The sequence below is a fragment of the Danio rerio genome, chromosome 2 (genome assembly GCF_049306965.1).
Source record: "Danio rerio strain Tuebingen ecotype United States chromosome 2, GRCz12tu, whole genome shotgun sequence".
Taxonomy (NCBI): domain Eukaryota; kingdom Metazoa; phylum Chordata; class Actinopteri; order Cypriniformes; family Danionidae; genus Danio; species Danio rerio.
In genome coordinates, this window is record NC_133177.1 from 34,569,836 (window position 1) to 34,593,497 (window position 23,662).

At 33.9% G+C, this 23,662-nt stretch overlaps 2 protein-coding genes and 2 long non-coding RNA genes across 19 annotated transcripts in view; 2 read left to right on the forward strand and 2 right to left on the reverse strand.

Annotated features, from left to right (window-relative positions):
- Nucleotides 1-4,087, forward strand: part of si:ch211-106h4.4 — a 92,817-nt gene extending 88,730 nt beyond the window's left edge. For all 6 annotated transcript variants that reach the window (XM_073926981.1, XM_073926972.1, XM_073926969.1 and 3 more), the window contains 6 exons: nt 1,024-1,183; nt 1,257-1,371; nt 1,464-1,584; nt 3,106-3,196; nt 3,276-3,345; nt 3,434-4,087. In XM_073926981.1, coding sequence (XP_073783082.1) covers nt 1,024-1,183; nt 1,257-1,371; nt 1,464-1,584; nt 3,106-3,196; nt 3,276-3,345; nt 3,434-3,523 — 647 coding nt within the window. In that variant the 3' untranslated portion in view covers nt 3,524-4,087. The remainder of the gene's footprint in view (nt 1-1,023; nt 1,184-1,256; nt 1,372-1,463; nt 1,585-3,105; nt 3,197-3,275; nt 3,346-3,433) is intronic.
- The window catches only part of LOC141378368 (uncharacterized), a 54,716-nt gene extending 47,032 nt beyond the window's left edge, over nt 1-7,684 (reverse strand). For both annotated transcript variants that reach the window (XR_012392660.1, XR_012392659.1), the window contains exons 1-2: nt 7,502-7,684; nt 6,718-6,858 (exon numbers count right to left, since the gene is read on the reverse strand). This is a non-coding gene — a long non-coding RNA (uncharacterized lncRNA). The remainder of the gene's footprint in view (nt 1-6,717; nt 6,859-7,501) is intronic.
- A 433-nt stretch (nt 7,685-8,117) lies between these two features.
- On the reverse strand, nt 8,118-11,362 carry si:ch211-106h4.5. Of its 4 annotated transcripts, none has more exons than XR_012392650.1 (6): nt 11,311-11,362; nt 10,261-10,349; nt 10,103-10,168; nt 9,503-9,688; nt 8,908-9,272; nt 8,118-8,239 (listed from the first exon to the last, which is right to left on the reverse strand). It is a non-coding gene; the product is annotated as a si:ch211-106h4.5 (long non-coding RNA). The 4 variants fall into 4 exon arrangements; XR_012392648.1 differs by having other exon boundaries at nt 8,934-9,272; nt 9,503-9,757; XR_012392647.1 differs by having other exon boundaries at nt 9,503-9,757.
- A 53-nt stretch (nt 11,363-11,415) lies between these two features.
- Nucleotides 11,416-22,244, forward strand: plxdc2a (plexin domain containing 2a). 7 transcript variants are annotated; one of them, XR_012392644.1, is made up of 13 exons: nt 11,416-11,828; nt 13,041-13,283; nt 14,196-14,336; nt 14,427-14,496; nt 15,297-15,419; nt 15,501-15,619; nt 15,697-15,796; nt 16,754-16,849; nt 17,857-17,938; nt 18,821-18,894; nt 18,991-19,174; nt 19,515-19,675; nt 21,616-22,244. XR_012392644.1 is itself a non-coding variant. In XM_073927000.1 (13 exons), the coding sequence occupies exons 1-13, from the start codon at nt 11,763-11,765 to the stop codon at nt 21,841-21,843; spliced, it is 1,674 nt and encodes a 557-aa protein (XP_073783101.1). In that variant the 5' UTR covers nt 11,416-11,762; the 3' UTR covers nt 21,844-22,244. The 7 variants fall into 7 exon arrangements, 5 of the variants coding, with proteins under 5 accessions (XP_073783101.1, XP_073783109.1, XP_688332.3 ...); XR_012392643.1 differs by having other exon boundaries at nt 13,060-13,283; XM_073927000.1 differs by having other exon boundaries at nt 18,834-18,894.
- Nucleotides 22,245-23,662: the final 1,418 nt, after the last annotated feature.

The window sequence follows — 23,662 nt, forward strand, 5'->3', positions numbered from 1 at the left end:
GAACAACTAAATGAGTGCTTAAGTCTGTTTATGAATATATTTTTATTAAAATACAATAGCGATGCTGTTAAAGGAACCTTATAAAATTGAAAATAGTCACATTAACCTTTCACCAGTTTTTTAGTGGCTGAAAAACACTTGCATCTATATTCTACTGTTGTAATATACTTTTAAGTGTACTACTTAAAAAAACTACTTGGGCCTAAATTAGTAGATTTCTAGTGTTATTTTTCAAGTGTACATTACCTGACAAAAGTCTTGTCATTGATCCCAGATGTAGAAGCAACAAATAATAACTTGACTGCTACAGGTAGTTAATCGTTTGAAAAAGTGGCAGAATGTAGATTATTCCAATGATTCACCTATTGAACTGCATCCCAATCATCACAAATACTACAGAAGACCTATTAGACTCCACATAGACCCAAGATTCTCAAAGAAATCAGTCAATATTGGTGAAGGAAAAATCGTTTTTTTTGGGGTTACATTCAGTAAGGGGTGTGTGCGGAATGTATGGCGACATCAACAGTCTGAGACATCAAGACATTTGTGCTGCCCATTACTTTACAAACCACAGGAGAGGGCAAATTCTTCAGCAGGATAGCACCAGGGCCGGCGCGTCCATAGAGGCGACCTAGGTGGCCGCCTAGAGCGGCAGAATAGAGAAGGCGGCGTCATCGACACTACCCTCACCACCCGCGCCCTTAGTTATATCCGTGCCTTTTGTTCCTAAAATTGAATAGGTGACAAGACTTTGGTCAGGTAGTGTACTTCACATATTTTTTTCACAAGGCATAGTTTGAACTTTGAATGCAAAGTGATTTTACTCTGAATGAGAATGTGTAATTATGATTTTATATGTCAATCAACAAGTACATAAAATTAATGAAATCCTATTTGGAGAAAAGTAAACTATTCATAAAAACTAAAAATTCAAAAGTCTTATGCCAACAAAATGACATTTTCTTTTAAAACACAAAATGATACTAGTTGTATTTTGCGTGTGTGTGTGTTTGTTTGTAGGTTACTATCTTTTTATGGACAGTTCTGTGGGCAACTGGGGAGATACGGCCATGATTCTGAGTGAGACATTCAGCCCTGACAGCAGGGGGCACTGCTTCACATTCTGGTATCATATGTCTGGACAGAAAGTTGGGACACTCAATGTATACACCAACAACAGGTACAGTATCAAAAACACAGCTATCTTGTACAGTTTTGTGCATTGCAATTCATGAAGACTCTTTCTTTTCCAGGACCACCCATAGAAGTGGGCAGAAGTTTGGCCAGATAGTGTGGGTGGAGACAGGTGATCAGGGTGATGTCTGGAGGAGAGCTAACATTTATGTGGCACACAGGGAACATTTCTGGGTATCAAACTTCGTCATGAAAATAAATTCACAGAATCAATGTGAATCAGACTGATGCAATCTGTACATCGTCATCTCTTTCTCTCTCCACAGTTTATATTTGAGGTTCTGAAAGGAGAAGGTGCTAAAGGAAGTATAGCTCTCGATGATATCAACATTGTTCCTGGACCTTGTGACTCAGATCCCACTTCTCCACCTCCACACCACAGTGACAGTAAGAGATACATTAAAGCCTACAAACCTTATAAGCCTGCAAGCTTTATAGTGTGTGTGTGTGCGTGTGTGTGTGTGTGTGTTCCATCATTTACAAATAAATTGGCCAAGATTTTTTTTAAATTTCTTAACAAGTCACCAAAAAAGAATACTTGCTGAACCATTTTACACTCTTTTTTTTTTATTAAATATGTTAAATTAAAAAAAGAATTGCTTTGGTCAAATTCTATTTTCTATTTATTATAAGAAAGACTTTACGAAGACTTATGTAAGCATTATTAAGCTTTACAGATAGGGAAAAATTAGACCACTTGTAAATTTATTCTTTTACACTTCTTCCAAGAGGCAAAATATAAATATGTTATAATATATTTTGTAAACATTTTGTCATTTTTTTTTTCAAAAAATGACAGTTTTCAGACTTTTGTATTTACATTTTTAGACTACACAATACCATTTTTAAAAATTGATTATGATTTTGTTAATTTATGACCACTAGGCCACACCACTACCCTTGAGGGTGATTATAAATATTTAAATATTGCATGCAACAGCACACCCACATTAATAAGTCTATATATACACTAATAATAATAATAGTAATACATTTTATTTAAAGGTGCCTTTCTGGCAACTTAAGGACACCATACAATAAAACTAGCGATAAAACAACAAGAGAAATAATATAGAAGTAAACACAACTCTAGCGCAGATACAATTAAGTATTAAAAGCCATCTTAAATAAGTGAGTTTTGAGTCATGTTTTGAATAGTGGAAGGAAGTCAATGTTTCTGAAGCTCATGGAAGTCATACACAATATTAATTCTGTTTCCACTGCACCATGACTTTATATTCTATACTGTACATTATTTATTTTAAGCGACAAGACTTTTGTCTGAGCAAAGTCAGACCTTACTGTCCTAATTAAATAATTAAAAATCAAGGCATGATCATATTTTATTTCGTTAAAATATGCGTAGTCTAGAGGCCTTTGCCAAAAAATTTACTAGAAGTCAAGTTATTTATTTTTCCTAAAACTCGGATAGGCGACAAGACTTTTGTCAGGTAGTGTATTTATTTTTAGTGTTCTTGAGTGTCAAAAGGGTTTCGGAACTACTACTAGTGCTACTGTTGTGTTATTAATCTAACATGATTACCGCAGGGGTCGCAAAACAAAATATATTTTAGAACTAATCCGTATTTCCTAGAAAATGTGTTAAATTGTAATATTTTTATCTGAAATATGGAAGAAATGTTAAATGACTGGACCTAGACTAGACTTTACAATAATATACTGCAATATTGTGTTAACATTTTACTAAAACTCAAACCTAATAAACAGAAAATTTAAAGAAACTTTTCATGTCTCTTTTTCCAAAGCTACTGTATATAATTTGTGGGTATTGTCATATTTTTGTTGCTTTGATTTGGATAAAATCATTAGCCAAATCAATAAATGTAAATGTAATGTAATATTGGCGAAATTGGTTCGATTGTGCTGTAAATTGTCAAATCTGTTCAGCTGTAGGCATTGGTGTTGGAGTGGGAGTGACGCTTCTGGTAATATTTATTGTTAGCGCTGTCCTTATTGTGTGGAATAAAAGCAGAAAAAGGTATGCACTGCACATCACATGACAAATTTGAAAACAAATAAAGAAAAAGGCGATAAACATTTTGTTTGTTTCTTTACAGGGAACCAATACTTGAAGATGATGAGCTCGATAGAAACTTTTCTTATAGCCGCTTTGACTGCAATATGAGCGTGAGTATTTTCTTGACTGTAAACATACTGTACTAAAACTATTCTCATGTAAGGTTTTAATTAAAAATTGTTTTGCTATTTTTGCCAGGGTTTAACGCCCACAGCAGAGAGCAGCGATTTCAGTGACTTGAGGACAATTTCACTTTCAGTAGATGGAAATGATGCATCTTTCATATAAGATGATTCATTGTGCACTGAAAGACTGCAGCTCTCAATCCAAATTCAGTTATTCCCACAACTGTAGCTATGAGAATGAATGAATCATTGTCAAACAGCACAAACATGACACTATCTACTGTAAATTTAATTCAATGGCTCATTGGTAATAATTGTGTTGTTTTTACTGTTTCAATTTCTATCTCTAACATGTTTGGAGTACGTACAGTATAATACTGTACATGTTATTATTATATATTAGTATTATTTCAGGTTTATTTGACAGGGAAAATGCACATTTATGATGCAGCAATGTACAATGTGCCAATATTTGCCAAAAGGCTATTTTTTATCTGCAGTTGAATTACAGAAATTAAAATTTATTAGGATGAATAAATCCTGTACAGTAGATAAATTGGTCATAGTTTATGCTAAATAAAGTTTCAGTTCTTAATTTGGTGACCTATTTCTACATAAAGATCTGGCAGACTGAGTTGGCGGAATTGTTTCCTTTGTTCTATAAAAGCAAATGGTTTTGTTGTGTTTGTGAGTATCCACAAATAAAACACCTCTTTACAGTTTTGAACAATGTCTCAGTCTTATCTGCATGACCAAAATGACATAAATCACTGCCATCAGATTCATGGGTTGAAGTGTTTATGCCGTGATCCTTGCATACTTTTAATAATCCACCATTTAGTTGAATTAATAAATGCTCGTTTTTTAGGGTTTGAAAACTCCAGTGTACTGTGGACAGAAGGCATAACCATAGTAAAACTTATGCGTTCTAAAACTAAAACATATTAGAGTAAATGGGGCCTGTGTAAGATATTTGTGAAAGACGTCCAAGTGTTTTGATCGAGGCATTTCAGGAGTTCACACTTAGATATTGCTTGTTACTAAATTCAGGTTTGGCATGCTGTCCTGGGAGAGAACCCTGAGCTCTGAGATAATTGAGCCCAGGGCTCCCACCTGGCAATTAGCATTTAATGGGGGTCAGAAATCAGGTAGTTCTCGAGAGCTTCCCCTGGTAAAGGAGGGATTGGATGGAGGGATTCTTAAAAAACGAAATGAGGGAAGTAAGACTAAATGGGCTATTTATGTTAGCTTTAGATTAACCAGCTGCAATCAATCATTTCACATGCTCCTCTGGAAATGACTTTATAAAACTTCACTTGGCTGAAAAACACTTGCTGTGCATATAACCCGTTATACTAAAATCTATGTTCTACTATTGTAATATACTTTTAAGTGTACTACTTGAAAACTACTTGGGCCTAAAATAGTAGTTTTAAGTGTACACTACCTGACAAAAGTCTTGTCATCAATCCCAGGTGTAAAAGCAACAAAAAATAACTTCACTGCTAGTTAATCGTTTGAAAAAGTGGCAGAATATAGATTTTTCCAATGACTGACCTGTTGAACTGCATCCCAATCATCACAAATACTACAGAAGACCTATTAGACCCCACATGGACCCAAGATTCTTAAAGAAATCAGTCAAGATTGGTAAAGGAAAAAATCTTTTTTTGGGGGGTTACATTCATTAAGGGGTGTGTGCGGAATGTACAGTATGGCAACATCAACAGCCTAAGGTATTAAGACATTTGTGCTGCCCATTACATTACAAACCACAGGAGAGGGCAAATTCTTTAGCAGGATAGCACTCATTCTGCAGACTGCAGCTCTCAATCCAAATTCAGTTATTCCCACTACTGTAGCTATGAGAATGAATGAATCATTGTCAAACACAACACAAACATGACACCATCTACTGTAAATATAATTCAAGCTCTGAGATAATTGAGCCCAGGGCTCCCACCTGGCAATTAGCATGTAAGGGGATCAGAAATCAGGTAGTTCTCGAGAGCTCCCCCTGGTAAAGGAGGGATTGGATGGAGGGATTCTTAAAAAACGAAATAAGGGAAGTGAGACTAAATGGGCTATTTGTGTTAGCTTTAGATTAACCAGCTGCGATCAATCATTTCACATGCTCCTCTGGAAATGACTTTATAAAACTTCACTTAGTGTAATCTAAAGGAGATTAACTAGTTTGCCAACTGGATATGGACCACTTGTCATACTTTGTGATATTTCTGTGAAGATTCAATTTTGATGGTTTGCTCCCTTACAATACATGTATATTCAGAAACAGTGAAATGAAAAATGAAATTAATTTACTTCTTAAATCTTGCAGTAAAAATTTCTTCTGATACATTCATGAATCAATCATTTATAGCCTACACACCCATGTGTGAGGATAACTTTGGTGAAAACGTTGGATTTTGCAAACGCTGAAGTCATAACACGTTACCTGAGAACAAGTAAAAGATTCAAAAGACCAAACAGTCGTTAGATAAAGATGAATTAAAAATCACGTTTAACAACTTCAGTGAGATGAACTCCAGCGAAAGATCCTTGGAGAACTGTTCGACGTGCGCTGCTCTCACCTGGGGAGACTGCCTGGAGCTCAGATGTGGCATAATGTACGTTGCAGCGAATGCCAGAGTGTGTGGGGTCACGTGATCTGCGTTTTCAGTGGTGTGTAGTGTGGTTGGAGATCTTTTCAGAAACACCAGTCTGGACATGGATTGTTTTCTTTCTAAAACTCTGATACTGTGTGTTTTAGTTTTAAAACAGTGTAAACAGGGGCCTTAGTCTGAAGAATGCTGCTTAATATATCTCTATTAATAAGCATTGTCTCTTTTGATGTAAACATCACAGTTTTTTTATTCAGCCATCTGGTTAAGATTGCTGCACATTCGACTATTGGAAGTTCTGCATAAGCAATCAGAGGACGACTTCAAATCTGCTGAAGTGTTTCCAGAAAAGTGTGCCATGCATCAGACAGATACATGGTTGTTGCTTGTCATGCTGAGGTTGAAACTAGCGTGCTATAACATTATAGAGCATCCTAAACTTTGGCAAATTGTGTAAGTTCACTTTGCAAGGCTGTAAATTTGATAAACACTACTATAAATGCTATCAACACTAATGTGATATTTAGAGGTTTTCCTACCACAGCATTGTATCAAATTATACCACACTGTCCTGTATGACTTGCATACAATGTTTAGTTCAGGCATTTCTTAAGCTCTTTCTTACCACAGACTTCCTTATTGCATTTTTCCAAACAATTAAATCTGACCAAACAGTACAGTACACTACATCTGATAATTCACTTCACTTAAACCGCTGAAACTTGAGTTGACCTACCATCATTCAGAAGAGAGCTGCTTGACTTTTCCAAACGCAAGGAGCAGAGAATCCTGTCGGTCCTATGAGACATGTCACACTCCCCTAATCCACTCATTTCTCACAGGAACCAGTTTCCTCAGGTTGAGCCAACCTTCCTGCCTTTCAAACAAGCAGCACACACAACCACAGTCAGCTACCCTTGCCAACAACAAGGCACATCAGTTTTAAGTGGTTGAATAAATCAAAATGAACACTAAAAGTTCATTGATATGTTTGTAACGTCTCTGTTTAAAAGCTTAGCTAAACCGCTGTTTAACATGGCTGTATGTATCCTGACACAAAGTCTAGTGCTGAACACTCAGAAGACATGATACTTCATTCTCTATGTATTTGTTGCATGTAAAAAGCTTTGGAATTTTAGCTCCTTGGTTAACTGGCAAAAATAAAAGTTTCCCTCAAGTACGCTACGATTAAGGAATGCTTCACCCAAAAACTTCACTTCTTCCAAACCTGTTTGACTTTCTTCTGTTGAGCAGAAAAGAATATATTTTGAAAAATCATGTAACCTGTTACCATTTTTGCATAGTATTTGTTTTTTCTACTATGGAACGGTTACGGGTTTTCAGCTTTCTTTAAAATATCTTCTTTAGTGTTCAACATAAGGAAACTCCTAACTCCTAGTTGTGGAACCACTTAAGGGTGAGCAAACAGTGAGTAAATATTCGTTTTTGAGTCAACTCTCCTTAACGAAACGTAACACATTTCAACAGCTAGCATAGTTTCTGCTAAAATATACACTTACCACAGTTACATTTTTTGCGTTCAACGTAAAAAAAAATCCCACAGGTTTGGAACCACAAGAGGGTGAATAAATTGAACCGTGAGTCAATATTGGTTTTTGGGTGAACTATCCCTTTACAAACTCTTGCAAGTTGCACATTTCAACAATAGTATGATCCTGCACAACTGGAGTAGCTGCACTCTCAGGACCGCATGTTTAGGACCGCATTTTTAGGACCCTAGTTTTTTGCAGAAGCGCCACCTACCGGATTGGATGACAAAGTGAAACTGCATTTCTAGGACCCGTTTTGTAACTGCGCCACCTACCGAATTGGATTATATAGCGGAAACTTTCAGGCACTTTTATTACAGAGGTTAAAGTGTAAAACGCCTGCTTTAAGTAACAATTTTAAAATGAAACAAATGAATTTACACCTAAAATATAAATGAATAAATAGAGTTGAGTGCCTTAAAAGTCTTAAATTCTTTGAAAAATACTGTATATTGATGAACCCCATTACATTGAACAAATTAGCTCAGTATTAAGGAAAATAAATTGAAATCAAATGGGTTCAGCATTTGCAGTTACTAATTTAAAACCAGGTTGTAAAGGTTTTAGAGAGACAAGACGCAAGAATGATTCAAGAATGTACATTTATATAAATATCCACACTTTTTTTTTATTAATGCAATTCAACCACAAAATTGACCCCACTGTTTATTCAGTTGCTGCATTCAGACTGGCTGTAGACTTTAGCTCCTGTGAATGAGAGTGAAGAAGAAAGTTCAAGTATATATATATATATACACACACACACACACGCACACACACACACACACACACACACACACACACATATACATACATATATACATACATATAAATACACACACACACACATACACACACACATACATACATATACATATATATATATATATATATATATATATATATATATATATATATATATATATATATATATACATACACACTGGGGTAAATAAGTATTTAACAAGTTCCCATTATTCTCAGAAAACATATTTCTAAAGGTGCTATTGACCTGAAAACCAAAGAAAAAAAATATATGAATAGAAAACAAATCTAATTACTTTACAAATTGTTATCAACATCTGGTGAAAATTTCAAGTCAACAGCACCTTTATAAATATGTTTTCTGAGAAAAATGGAAACGTGTTGAATATTCAATTCAATTTTAATTAATTTCATCTTTATTTCTAAAGCACTTTTACAATGTAGATTGTGTCAAAGCAGCTTAATATTTATTAAATTCAGTTCAGTTTAGTGTGGTTTAGTAATCACTGCTAAAAATCCAAACACTAAAAAAAAGCAAATCCATCGATGCACAGTTCCACAAGTCCTAAACCAAGCAAGCCAATGGCAACAGTGGAGGAACAAAACTTTACCAATTGATGAAAGGGAAGGAATAAACCTTGAGAGAAACTAGGCTCAGTTGGGAACAACCATTTCTCTTCTGGCCACACTTCACATGCAGAGCTGCAGTCTAGGCGCTGGAGGCAAACACTGGGCGTCCATCGTAGAGAAGCTGCAGGTGCGAGTAGGTCACCAGCTGGTTTTCAGGCTGGACCACAGGGTCAATGTGGGCACTCATCTGTCACTGGGGTCTTTCATTAATCAGTCTCATGCTCTCCACTTCTCCATGACCACCACAGCATCTGCTCATGATACGGTCTGTTTCAGGATTATGGATACATTTAGAAGTCCTCTATGGTGGCATCATCTCTTCACAGGTTACGATCTCTAGAGGCCTCTGGATGAATATCCCCAGGTGGAAATAGGGAACAAGGAAAATAATTAGCGCAGCTGCTGTTCATAGTGTATTTAAACAAGAGATATTAAATATCAAGACAAAAATGAAGTGCTAAGAGATAAAATAGCAGTTATATGAATAAACATGAAACGCACATGATTATTTATAACAAAATGTCTGGTTAAGACAGCAAGAGTGTTCCCTCCAAGTGGTTTGTCAATCCCACTCACCCGCATAGAGCACATAGGGCAGCACAGTGGTTAGCACCGTCGCTTCACAGCAAGAAGGTTGCTGGTTCAAGCCCCGGCTGGGCCAGTGGTCATTTCTGTGTGGAGTTTGCATGTTCTCCCCATGTTCAAGTGTATGAGTGTAAATGGGTGTTTCCCAGTACTGGGTTGCAGCTGGAAGGGCATCCGCTGTGTAAAACATATGCTGGATAAGTTGGCGGTTCCTTCTGCTGTGGCAACCCCTGATAAATAAAGGGACTAAGCCGAAAAAGAAAATGAATGAATATATATATTCTTGAATATGTAAAACAATGTATATGAACTCAAAAGGTTAATCAATTGTTATGAAATTAAATTCAGATTAATATTTAATATAAGAGGTATAATAACAAACATTTGCTTTACAGTGTAAGCTATAATATATATATATATATATATATATATATATATATATATATATATATATATATATATATATATATATATATATATATATATATTTATTTATTTATTTCTGGCTTAAGCGTATGCACTGTTGGGAGAACCAAACAGGAAACTTTACTCCCAACTCCATATTTTTAAGTTTATAAGAGCAATACCCACCTATTGAATGGTCTCCCTTCTTTCGTCAGTTGTTTGTAAATCTGTCTGTTAAATTCTTTTACTTCACTGAAATAGAGAACAATCACTGTCGAGTTAACATATATACCAGTAACAAAAAGGCTCTTTGAGCATTGTGCCAAAATTAACCATATTCTGACCTGTAATGATAATCTTTACCAGGAAGAAAGACCTGCTCAGCATTATCCAAAGACCAGCTCCTCAAGACACCCAGAGGATGTACGATGGCCTATGAAAAAAAAATTATTTAAATATGAACTAAAATACTACCACAGAACAGCAAATCATTTTACATGGATTCATAAATGAGTAGCACCCAGCATGCAGTTTATATACTTATTTGGCCAGACATTCCTCTGGAAAATGAACACCACAGATAAGCTGCACTTCTTCATAGATATGCTATAAACTCAAGAACACAGCTAGCATTTGTAACTGTATTTATAAACTGCTTATCAATGTCTATTTAATGTAGAGTTAATGCTAAACAAATAAAATATTAATAAATTAACTAGTTATTAAATGCTTAATAATTATTTATTTATAGTATGCAGATGTTATAAAGTGTTACTCAACAGTTTGAGATAACCTCAATGAAAATCATCCTGTAGTTTGTTTTCTTTTCCTCCTACAATGAGCCTAAGCATCCATCAAAACATCAGGCTAATAACACATACAGTATTGTGGGGCAAACAGGCAGTCAGCACAATTTTCAATGTGCTAATGTAATACAACGAATAACACGAATTCAGTAAAATATAGATAAATCTAAAACTCTTACATCAAACGTGCTTTTACCATCTTAGTTTAATACATGTCACTAAGCACATTAGCCGTTAAGTCAACAAGCCATTAAATCAACAATGTTTCATTAAACCATGGTCACGAGCTACGAACGTCGTAGCATTTAATCAAACTAGAAAACGAACTCTAGAAAATTATTAACAGTTATAACAGCTCTCACTCTGGCTGTGTAAAATTATCCATATTTATTATTATAATATTTTATTCTTCTTCTGGAAAAAATATTGTCACGTAACATTTTTGTCCCAGACCCTTAAAAGTGGGGTAAATCATGCAGGCTAATCTGGCATTTCTGCATAAACTCACTGTATAAAACAGCAGCATTACAAAATAAACACATACTTTAACAGTTTAAAATAAAACTTAATAGAAAAATCGGTACTTACACTTTCCTTGTCATCCGTGTCATCCATTAGCGCATCCATGATCCAATCCGACAGGTGACGCTGTCACAAAAAACTAGGGTCCTAAAGATGCGGTCCTAAAAATGTGGTCCTGAGAGTGCAGCCACTCCAGTTGTGCAGGAATACCCTTCTCCATTTCAAAAGTTAGCATTGTAACTGCTAAAACATACACTTACCACAGTTACGTTTTTTCATGTTTTTGAGAAGAGTAAATATTTAAAACTAGACTTATCGTCATATTATTGTCTTATAAAGCGGCTCTGGTTAAAATGAACTCAAACGTGCGTCACTGACTGTCGTGGGTGTGTTTGGAGCTGAACGTCCCGCGCGTTGTTCTACATGTCGGTCGCGTGCACTTTTCTGCCTTCTCCCTCCGTTTAAACGAACAAGTATTCGTTAAATATAGTTGGTTATGGCACTGCCAGCAAGACCACATGTTTTCTTGGGTATTTTTGCTGTTATTCAGATTAAATTTACCTTTCAGGATTTGTCATCCAGTGGTAAGTCATTCATTCTTCTCTCATGTTTTCACTAAATAGCAAAAATACTGAAGAAAGCTAAATTCATCTCTGAGCTTGAGGATTATATATGTATGTATAAATTTATGATCTGCACTTGAGCTAATATTAACTGTCATTTAATAATGCCGATTTGATTTTTGAGTGACTTTTAAGACTTGTTTATATCTTAAATTTTATATTTCTTATAGCTTAATTTGTACATTATACTATCACTTTGTTATTATTATGAATTCTCACAAAAATTTATTAGGCTTCTGGTTTTATTTTGTTTGTATTACTGTGCAGGACATACTCAAGTTGTATGAATTTAATTTTAAGTTCTACATATATTTGAGATTCATACAAAACGTGACCTATAAATTACCATTTGTACTGAGTAACTGAGTACAGTATGGGTTCAAAACTTTTCAACTTGCAAGCAAAGATTCTAGATGCCAATAAATGACAGCAGAACAGCAAAATGAATGAGTGTGCAATAAAAATTCATTGACTTTTTTATCATTAGTTTTTAAATAAATTTCTTTTTTTTTTTTGCAATTTATTTGCAATCTGGTACTGAGAAACTTGCTGAGTATAACAAAATAAATATCAGCAATGTTGTTCAGGTCAGACATTAAAAAGCAATGTGTTTGTACTTGATTTAAATACAGTAAGTATTTCAAAAGCTTGCTTGTCTTTGTCAGCATGTTGAAAATAAATGTGATAGACCAGCGGGCATGACACGCAGTTTCAATGCCAGACTGGAAAAGAGCAGCCCTCTGTGCTGAAGGTGCAGGGTCTCGTCAGAAAGCTTTACTGAAGCATAATCTGACATTAGTTTGAACATGTATGGTGCAGTATCAAAGTAATGTTGGCGGAATCCAAACAAAAAAGTACACAAGAAAGAAGTGAGCAAACAGAAAGTCTGTGATACTCCATTCAAAACACTCCTGCCCCTCACACTTGGCTGTCCTGTGCTGAGGAATCCTGAGCATGTTTCACACTCTTCTGTTACAGAAGTACTGGACACATGCACTTCTGTCACTCCAGGATGTGAGGAACACTGTTTATTTGCATTACAGGTCATTTGGAGCTGCTGAAAATCATTTTCAATGTTACATCCTGTGCTTAAGAAAACAGCAGAAAGAAAGTGTTTTCTGTGAAATTCCTTGTTTCAGAGAACAATAATTTTGCAATATGATTGTTTTTTAGACTTGTCTTCTTTGTTCAGGAGTCTCCTGTTTTACCTTTGAGAGACCCTCCAAGCAAGAGGACGCAGGCGTAAACCTCACGTTTGACAGTAAGAGACAGAGGAGATGGATGTTCACATCCAAGCCAGAGGTGGAAATCAGTCAGAACCAGGAGCTGAAGCGATATGTAGAGCACGGCAGGTTGGATTCAGAGCGCTTTCCAGAAGTTGTGACGAATGAGAGCCATGACAACTTATCCATTAAGGTGAACATACAGAAATGTATTATCACATCATACTTAAAACAAGCAAAGAAAAATAGTAGGATTACAATTGTGTTAAAATTTGTTATGTTTTAAAAAAATATTATTATTTATTATGGGTTTCAGCTGGAAGGGCATCCCCAGCATTAAAGATATGCTGGATAAGTTGGCAGTTCGTTCCGCTGTGGTGACCCCTGATTAATAAAGGGACTAAGCTGAAAAAAAATTATGAATGAATGAAAATTATTTATTATTATTATTTTTATTATTGTTGTTGTTGTTGTAAAACGCATTATACAGTAGCACAAAAACATTAGTGATATTTCTTTTTGTAGATGTTTATAATTGGGTTAATAATAATTAATCATATTATTATTATTGTTATAATTATAATAATAATCATTATTATTATAATTATTATTATCATAATAATTATTATTTTTATATGTCGCCAGTTTGTTCCCCTATCACAGGTGTTATGCTGAATGTCAGTGCAACATTTTACCCATATTTTGATTAATGGAGTTCAATTCTTTTATATATTTGAACACTGTAAATACTGTACATATGAAATGATAAAACGTCATTCAGCAGTAAGATCTGACTGTATTTATAACATGTGGAGGTATAAAATTTATCAGTTTCACATTGTGGTCATCATGGTTTCAGGAAATTCTTTAACTATAGTGAATCCTGGTGAAAGTTATTTACTGATTTCTGTAAATAAAAAGATGAATTTGTGATGACTTTAGGAGACATATTTACAGTATTTTTAAAAAGGTAAACAACATTAAAAACTGATTGAAGACTATTGAAGAATAGAGGCAAAGTAAATATGTGATAGCAATCATTTTGTATAGAAAAGGTGAAGCTGTTATTGTTTTATTGCGTGAAAATCTTTTTTCTGTTCATCAGAGAGATATGGATCATATCTACTACACATCCAAATTCTATAAGCTTACAGACAGTTCACACAAGGATTTGTGGGTAAATATTGAGAAAATGGACACTGGAAAAGTTCATGAAATCCTCTCCAACACACATCGACAAACTTTGGTAAGATCATACTGTCAGATACACTTCCTAAAAAAGTATTCATTAACTAATTACTTTTAAATACGCCAAAACTGTTGTTTTGCGTTACAGAGAGTCAATATGTCTTTTGATTTTCCTTTCTATGGACATTCATTAAGAAAAATCTATGTAGCAACAGGAGGTGAGAGCAATTTTTTATACAGTATATACATTACATACATACAATCAAACCCGAATTTATTCATACACCTGCCAAATTCTGACTTAAAGTTAGGCTACTTTTATTCAACCAGAAAGTTATTTTTTGACAGAAAATGGCGCAGGCTTCTCCCAAACGATAATTAGACAATGTACAAGCGGTGGAAATAATTTTTTTTTACATTTGAACAAAAATTTTAAGTCATAATTTGCCACGGGCATGAATAATTTCAGGCTTGACTGTACATACAGTGCTCATAACTGATTACACCCCAGTTTAAAAATGAATATTTGTTTCTATTTCTCAGTGAATATAGGCAATGTATTTTGGTGCATTTAAACACAACAGATTTATTAAACAGATATATTTATTCAAATAATATTTTACTCAAGCATATTTAGATATTGGAAGATAATACAAATAAATTCAAGCAAAATATTGCAAAAAAAATTCAACCTACAATTTTTTTTTCTTTTTGCTTCTTCGTTTTGCTTTTTTTTTTTCTCTTTTTTAATTTGTATTTAATATTTTTCGATAACATATAAATTAGGTATACTAGTTTTTGGACCGTTATTGTAAGTTATTTTGTTGGATGCGCTCCAGATTTGGCTTCAGTACTGACTAATCTAATGTATATGCACAAATATAATATTGTATCGCTTCCTATTAGATTTATGAGGAGTTTACTCGTACATGCTGAGCACTGTACTTATTTCCAAAAAAATGAAAAGATACCTGCCAAACCTTGTCATTTATTTTTATTTATATTATTTTCCATTCAGGTTTTATCTACACTGGAGATGTTGTCCACAAAATGCTGACGGCTACTCAATACATCGCTCCCCTAATGGCCAACTTTGACCTCAGCATCTCACAAAACTCAACAGTCATTTACTGTGATAATGGTAAAATGGGACAGACTATCATTTTAAAGTGTTATTTGCATTGTTGAATGTGTTCAATCTGAATGGTTATATTATCAATAGGCACAGCTCTTGTTGTTCAGTGGGAGCGAGTGCATCTCCAGGACGAGGCTCTTCTAGGCAGTTTTACCTTCCAGGCAGCCTTATACGCTGATGGCAGAATCACCTTTGCATATAAAGAGGTATGTTATATACTTTTAGCGCTGACACTGCTGCATTGATATGGATGAGTCAGGGTTTGACTCTCATCTGCTTGTAGATTCCAGTTGACATTAGTAAGATCAGCTCAGTGGATCATCCTGTGAAAGTGGGGCTTTCTGATGCATTTGTGGTTCTTCATAATATTGAACAGCTTCCCAGTAAGTTTTTTAAAAAATTTATTTGCCCATTGATCTTACCTTTTATATCTTATATACTGTACTACTGTAGTTGTATTATTTTGAATGTGCTTGTTCTGTTTTCACTCATTCATGTTTTTGTTTTGCTGCATGTTTGCCATTTTTATTCTTTTTCTATTTTATTTCCATTTTAGTTTTTTTGTTATTTTAGTTCTTAATAGCAACTTTGTTTCATTTAGCAAGGTAAATTTGGATGTTTCTGAAAGTGCCCCAATTATGGATTCTGAAGTCCATATATTGGTTTTGGGAGTCCTCAACAACAGTTTGACATGCAAACAAGGTTAAAAACAAAACAAAAAACGCATACTTCATTGTCTTACAATATGCATTACATTGTTTGCTTAATTAATCCCAAATCAGGTATTTATAATTCATTTAGAAAACGGCTCATTTTAATGACTCTGAGTTGACTCCTGCTTTTGAGAGTCAATAATTTTATACACGATGCACTTTCAGATTTCAAACTCAGCTGAATATTTTATACACTTAGAGAGCTGTGTTACACACTGCATGTAAGGTCATTATGAAAAATAAAATAGGGACCATTTATGCACTGTATATGAAACATTCAGATGCAAAACAAAACTTGACATTTTCTGATCAAATTAGCATTTTCCTATATGTGTACAGTAGGTTCAGTAATTTCACGTTTGTGGTGAATAATATGTTATTTTTTTTAACTTGAAATAACTGAACCTACACAAACTGTAGGAGACTAAGAAAAATTCTCCTTTTAGAAGAAAACTTTAGATTTAATCTGCACTTGAATTAATCTGAACTCCTCTTATCCTATATGAATTTCAGTTAACAGTTTATTTAACATTTATTTTAGTTAACATTTTTAGTTTAGCAGTTTTGCCTATTCTAGTCTTCATTTTGTGGTTTTAATAAATCCTCTTTCATCTTTTTCCATGATAGATGTTTGGAGGAGAACTATATATGAGTATCATCGTGTAGAGCTCTTAAAATCTAAGATCACGAATGCGACTGCTGTTGAGATGCTTCCGCTGCCGAGTAAGTCTGAACTGCTCACACATTCATTCATTCAATTTTTTCGGCTTAGCCCCTTTATTAAACTAGGGTCACCACAGCGGAATGAACTGCCAACTTATCCAGCATATATTTTATGCAGCAGATGCCCTTCTAGCTGCAACCCATCACTGGGAAACACCCATACATACTCATTTACACACACACACACACATACACTACGGACATTTTTAGCTTACCCAATTCATCTGTACCACATGTCTTTGGACTGTGGGAGAAAGTGAAGCACCGGAAGGAAACCCACACGAATGCGGAGAGAACATGCAAACTCCACACTGAAATGCCAACTGACTCAGCCGAGGATCGAACCAGCAACCTTCTTGCTGTGAAGCAACAGCACTACCGCGTCAATGCTCACACAACTAGATTTAATTTAATTATAATACAAATCCAGAGAAACAATATTTTCCTTTGAACTCTTTTGTATACAGTACTAATGTTGGGTTTACCAGCTGTTGTTTTCCATGTTTTGACTTGTTACCTTCGATATATTCCCAAAAGAAAAAAGAATCAGTCACACCGTCAAAACTTTGAGGTTTGCTTAGAGAAGAAAATGGATTTATTTAACTGATGTTTTAATGATTCATTTAATAATAAAATAAATTTTGTAGTCTTAAATTAAACTAAGCATTTACAAACTTGTAATGTATTTTAGATCCTCTCACTCCACAACAAACTTTCCAGTATACATAACTGAACTTCAAGTCTAAACAGATTGATTTAAAACGAGAGCTAAGGGCGTGTGGGAAACTCACTTTACAAAAAACACAAATCCCTCTATCATGTGGCAGCAATATAAATGCATTTGCACTATGTTTATTTTTGCTTGCTCTTTGGTAAATGAATTTCTTTGAACTATAAACGGTACAATGTTTCAGATGATTAAAAAAGGTCCAAATTCTGGAAAATATTGTTTACTAAAACCCTCATAAGTAAATATATATTGTTCTGTTTTTTTCTCCTGCTGTCAGCCTGCCTTCAGTTCTCAAGCTGTGAGACGTGTGTTACGGCTCAGATTGGCTTCAACTGTAGCTGGTGCAGTCGCTTGCAGAGGTACCTACTTGAGTTTTTGATATCACTAGAACTACTGTTATGCAGCAAACTTCAACTATTAGGCTGTGTTCACACTTAAGAGGTATGATTTGATTTAGATGAGCTCTGAAGCGATTGCACTGTTATTGTGGTTCAGTTGAATTAGTCTGCTATTCGAATCTTTGTGTGCACCAAATGACAAAGATGGCTTTTCTTCCAAACAAACTCAGGTGTGGTTCTATTGAAATATGAACACATCATGGAGCAAAAAACATTCAAAGAAACCAAAAACAGCACATGATATTATGAGGTTCCACCATAATAGGACAAAATACTCTGCAATGTCGATTACAGATCTTTCTTGGTGTGAGATAAAGATTGAGGAATTCCTGGTCCTGTTTTGACTCCTTTACAGATTCAGGCTTTTCACAAATATACATATTCAGTATATTGTTACGTGTCATGTTGGGTTTCTCTAGTCATAAAAATAACAGTGTGAATGCAAAGTAAACCAGCACTAAACATAAGAGTTCTTTTGGTCAAGAGCAAAAAAGAAAATAAGCAAACTGAACTACAAGTGTGAACACATCCTTAAAGGAGTAGTTCACCCAAAAATGTAAAATTACTTCATGATTTTCTCACCCTCAAGCCATCTTCAAAGTAAATGACTTTCTTCTGTCAGACGAACACAATCAGAGTACTTTTAAATTCTATCCTGGCTCTTACATGTTGTGTAAAGCCCTGGGTTTACTTCAAACAAAGTTCTTTTTCCATTAGTTGTTTGAGGGCAAAGAGTTGAGTGATGGTATACTGTTTTCAAACACTTCCACAGTAAATTATTGGGTCATTTTATTTTTGGGTGAACTATTTTTTTAAGCTCACTTTTAAAGCTGGACTCAACAGGTTTGTCCTGCAGGTGTTCCAGTGGATTTGACCAGTATCGTCAGGACTGGGTTGACAATGGTTGCTTAAGTGAGGTAACTATATTGTCCTTCATTCATTTTCTTGTCTAATTCTTCTTTTATTGTCCACCATCTTCCATTGTTATGGACTTACTGTGAATGTATTTTCAGATAAAGACCCAGAGCTGTGACAGAAAACAGTCCCTCGTTAGCAGTACTCCACCAGGGAAGACAGGACTCACAGCAGCTTCTCTAACTACAACAACATCGACCACATCAGCCTCCTCACTCACCGGCAACGTCACCGGCACAGACTTATTCATGACAAACCTGTCTACCAGCCTCTTTACTGATGGTATGTTTCAGTCTTCCTATGTGCTGCAGATCACTGAGACTTTATTTTTATTTTTACTGTATATTTTGCTCTTTTTAAATGAAGGCTTGATTGACAGTTCTTCTTAAAGGAACAGCTCACCTCTTCAAAACAATCTGTCATCTTGTTCCATATCTGTTAAAGTTTTCATTCAGTCATTTTCTCTTTTGGTCTTTTTGCATCACTGTTACAACCACACAGACTGCATAAAGCACACTAAAATCAATCACCACAAAACCCAGAACACCCTGACATTGCAGTATGATTCTCATTTCTCTTCAATGTAAATATATAGTAATTGCTTGCTTCTGTTCTGTCTCAGATGGAGAGATGGGCATCTTAGAGAAGCAATCAGAGGAGCAAATGCAGACTGGTTTACTCATTGGCATTCTTTTAACAATGGTCCTAATGGTACTCGCTGTGTTAGCCACCATATACATGTACAACCATCCCACATCCAGCGCCAGTCTCTTCTTCATAGAGGTGAGCCGAGCAACTCGAGCAGATTCAGCTCATGAAGCATCTCTATATACACTACTATTCAAAAGTGTAGTATAATAAAAAAGTCAAGGACAAAAAAGTATATATATATATACATACATATACATACACATATAGTTAAAGTCTGATTGTTTTTTTCTTTTTTAAATATTTTCTAAATGATGTTTAACAGAGCAAGGACATTCACAGTATGTCTGATAATATTTTTTCTTCTAGAGAAAATCGTATTTATTTTATTTCGACTAAAATAAAAGCAGTTTTTAATAAATAAAAAAAAACATTTTAAGGTCAAAATTATTAGCCCCATTAAGCTATATTTTTCCGATAGTCTACAGAATAAACCATCATTATACAATAACTTGCCTAATTACCCTATCCTGCATAGTTAACCTAATTAACATAGTTAAGCCTTTAAATGTCCCTTTAAGCTGTATAAAAGTGTCTTGAAAAATATCTAGTCAAATATTATTTACTGTCATCATGGCAAAGATAAAATAAATCAGTTATTAGAAATGAGTTATTAAAATTATTATATTTAGAAATGTGTTGAAAAAAAATCTTCTCTCAATTAAACCGAAATTGGGGGAAAAAAATAAACAGGGGGCTAATAATTCTGACCTCAACTATATATATATATATATATATATATATATATATATATATATATATATATATATATATATATATATATATATATATAATGATATACAGTATATACTGTAAATAGCATATTTTAAGGTAAAATATTCAGCAGTTGAGGGGATATTTCAGCAAAATTAATAATGTGTGGGGAAAATACAGGATACAGTGAAAAAATACAATGGTTACAATAAGTAAATACATTAAGTATTTAATACGTCACCATTTTTCACCAGATATTTACACATCCTGAGATGATTCTAAATATTTGAATATTCTAAACAATGTTGAAAACTGACCACTGACATCCACAATAGGGTAAAAAATGGCTACCTGTTTACAAAATTATTCAAAATATTAAAAGAAAAGAAAAAAAAACAGGTTTGAAACAAATTAAGTGTGAAAGATGTATTTATCATTTTTGACTTTTGACTAACTATATTTTAAATAAACATCTAAATAAGGTTTAATCGAATTGGTCAACATTTTGTTCATCTAAGTCCCTGATTTATCGCTACAATGAAATGAACACATTTAGCCAGAACACATTAAATTGAAATTTTACAACTTAAACATACAATTTTAATTCTTTTTCAAATCTGTAAGTGCTGTTTAACAGAGAAAGTACATTTTTCACAATATTTCCTATTATACATATTTTTTAAGTCTTATTTCTTTTAGTTGGCGGTTCATTAAACTGTAGCGATCCCACCTTAATAAAGGTACTAAGCCAAAAAGAAAATGAATGAATGAATAGAATAAAAGCATTTAGAAGAGAACATTATTAGCCTCTTCATATTTTTTTCGATTGCAAAAACAGAACTATAGAACAAACTTCTGTTGTCGAAGGACTTGTCTAATTAAGCAAACTTACCTTAACTATATAATTAAAATAGTATGAGTATCTTGCTAAATAACTAATAAAATATTATGCATTGTCATCAGGGCAGACAAGAGAAATGCATCAGAAATGTGTTATTAAAACTATTAAAAAATATGTTAACAAATCAAAAATATTTCTCTCTTAAACAGCTCTTTAAAAATATTTGAAGAATAAAAATTTCACAGAAGGACTAATAATTTAGAATTCAACTCTCTTTATATACTGATTATAATTGCATTTCACAGTTTGTCCACAAGATGTCACTGTCAACACTGAAACAGGCCGATGGTTTCATACACCCGTTTTGTTTACCTGTAAAATGACATTGCATTTTGTGTACTTTGCAAACCTTTTGTGTACAGTTGTGCTCTGAAAAAGCAATCTTACTTTTGTTCTGTAGAGACGACCGACACACTGGCCTGCCATGAAGTTTCGCCGAGGTTCAGGACACCCCTCATATGCAGAGGTGGAAGCCACGGGACAGGATAAAGAGGGCTTCATCATGATGGACTCTAGAGACAGTTTTCTGCTTGCAGACAGGAGAGAGAGCCTGTTTCTGACAGAGCCAAAGGAAGGATTCATCGTCTCTGACCAGAGAGAATGTTTCGTCATCATGGAGCACCGCTAAAGGTCAATCCAGTGCTTTTTATGAATTAGTTCCTCTGTTTTTGAGAGTAAGTTGCACTGGCTGCTGGGATGAATGAATGTGGTATTTGTTAGAGTGCTACAAATGCGAGAGATCTATTGCTCCATCATCACACCGAAGTGCTGTGTAAACAATGTGGATGCATTAGTGCTGTTTTCTGACCTGATGACGCCAGTGGAATTGAAGTGCTTAGGAAAAACCTTCTCAATTCAGCTTCTGTTTACTTTGCTTCTAAATGGAACCTTCTGGAGATGCAACGATGATGAATCAAGTTAGTGAAAAACCTCAAAAAACATTCAGTGTAAATCAGGGAAGGCTAAAGGTTGAACTGTATTTCTGCAAGTCTTACGTAATGGACCAAAATAAATCCGAATTCTTGTGGATTACGCTGTATGACCTTGGTATCGTAAATGAGATCCACAGTTATGAAGAACAATCTGAACTTTCAAAGTTCTTTGACATTTTCAGAATGTTTGCATATCAGAGAAAAACTGAGATACTATAAGGCGATCAAACACAAAAAAACAGAAAATCCTCCTTATTTTTAGGTGTAATCATTTACAAACAAGTCACTGTAATTAAATTACTGTCTGCTGAAAATGTAAAGTAAGGAGTTACTTTAATTTTTTAGGTCATTTATTTAGAGATATATTAGCTAGAAGTAATATACAGTAGAAGTCAGAATTATTAGCCCCCCTTTGAATTTTTTTTTCTTTTTTAAATATTTCCCGAAAGATGTTTAACAGAGCAAGGAAATTTCCACAGTATGTCTGATAATATTTATTCTTCAAGAGAAAGTCTTAATTTGTTTCATTTTGGCTAGAATAAAAACAGTTTTTAATTTTTTTAAAAATCATTTTGAGGTCAATATTATTAGCCTCTTTAAGCTATATATTTTTGGATATTCTACAGAACTAACCATCGTTATACAATATCAATCGTTATACAACTTGCCTAATTACCCTATCCTGCCTAGTTAACCTAATTAACCTACAGTAGTTATGCCTTTAAATGTCATTATAAGCTGTGTAGAAGTGTCTTGAAAAATATCTAGTCAAATATGATTTACTGTCATCTTGGCAGATTAAATAAATCAGTAATTATAAATGAGTTATTGAAACTATTATGTTTAGAAATGTGTTGAAAAAAAAATCTGCTCTTCGTTAAAGAGAAATCGGTGGAAAAAAAATAAACAAGGGGGCTAATAATTCTGACTTCAACTGTACTCGCCTTAAATACTGTACATAACATTTCTGTATAAATCAAGTCAAAGAAGCAGAATAATATGTATATATTTGTTATTCAGATTTATTTTATTTGTCTGACAATGGCACATGCTTAAGAAACAATGACATGTTTTAGAAATTTATGTCAATATATGGTATATATTAAATATAGTAATGTAATGTAAATGTATGTGTTGTTTTATATTTAATTTTATTATTTAATTTTATAAGTAAATTTTTTACTCCAATTTAAAGAATTAATAGTTTTATTTCTATTTTCTATCTAATTTCATTAGTATTTATGTGGCTTTTTAGTATCTAAATTACTAGTATTATAAGTATTATACTAGTACTAATGTTAGTACTAGTATTATTAAGTAATACTAAATTTATTTACTAAATTGATTACTTATTGATCAAATACGTTTTTTTCCTAGCAAAGTAATTAGACAATTTATTTACATTTATAAATAATTTAAGTACAATTTATAATGATATTAAATGTAATTAGTAATTAATTCGTTTTTGAAGTAACTTACCCAACAGTCATCCTCCTTAATAAATATACTCAATCT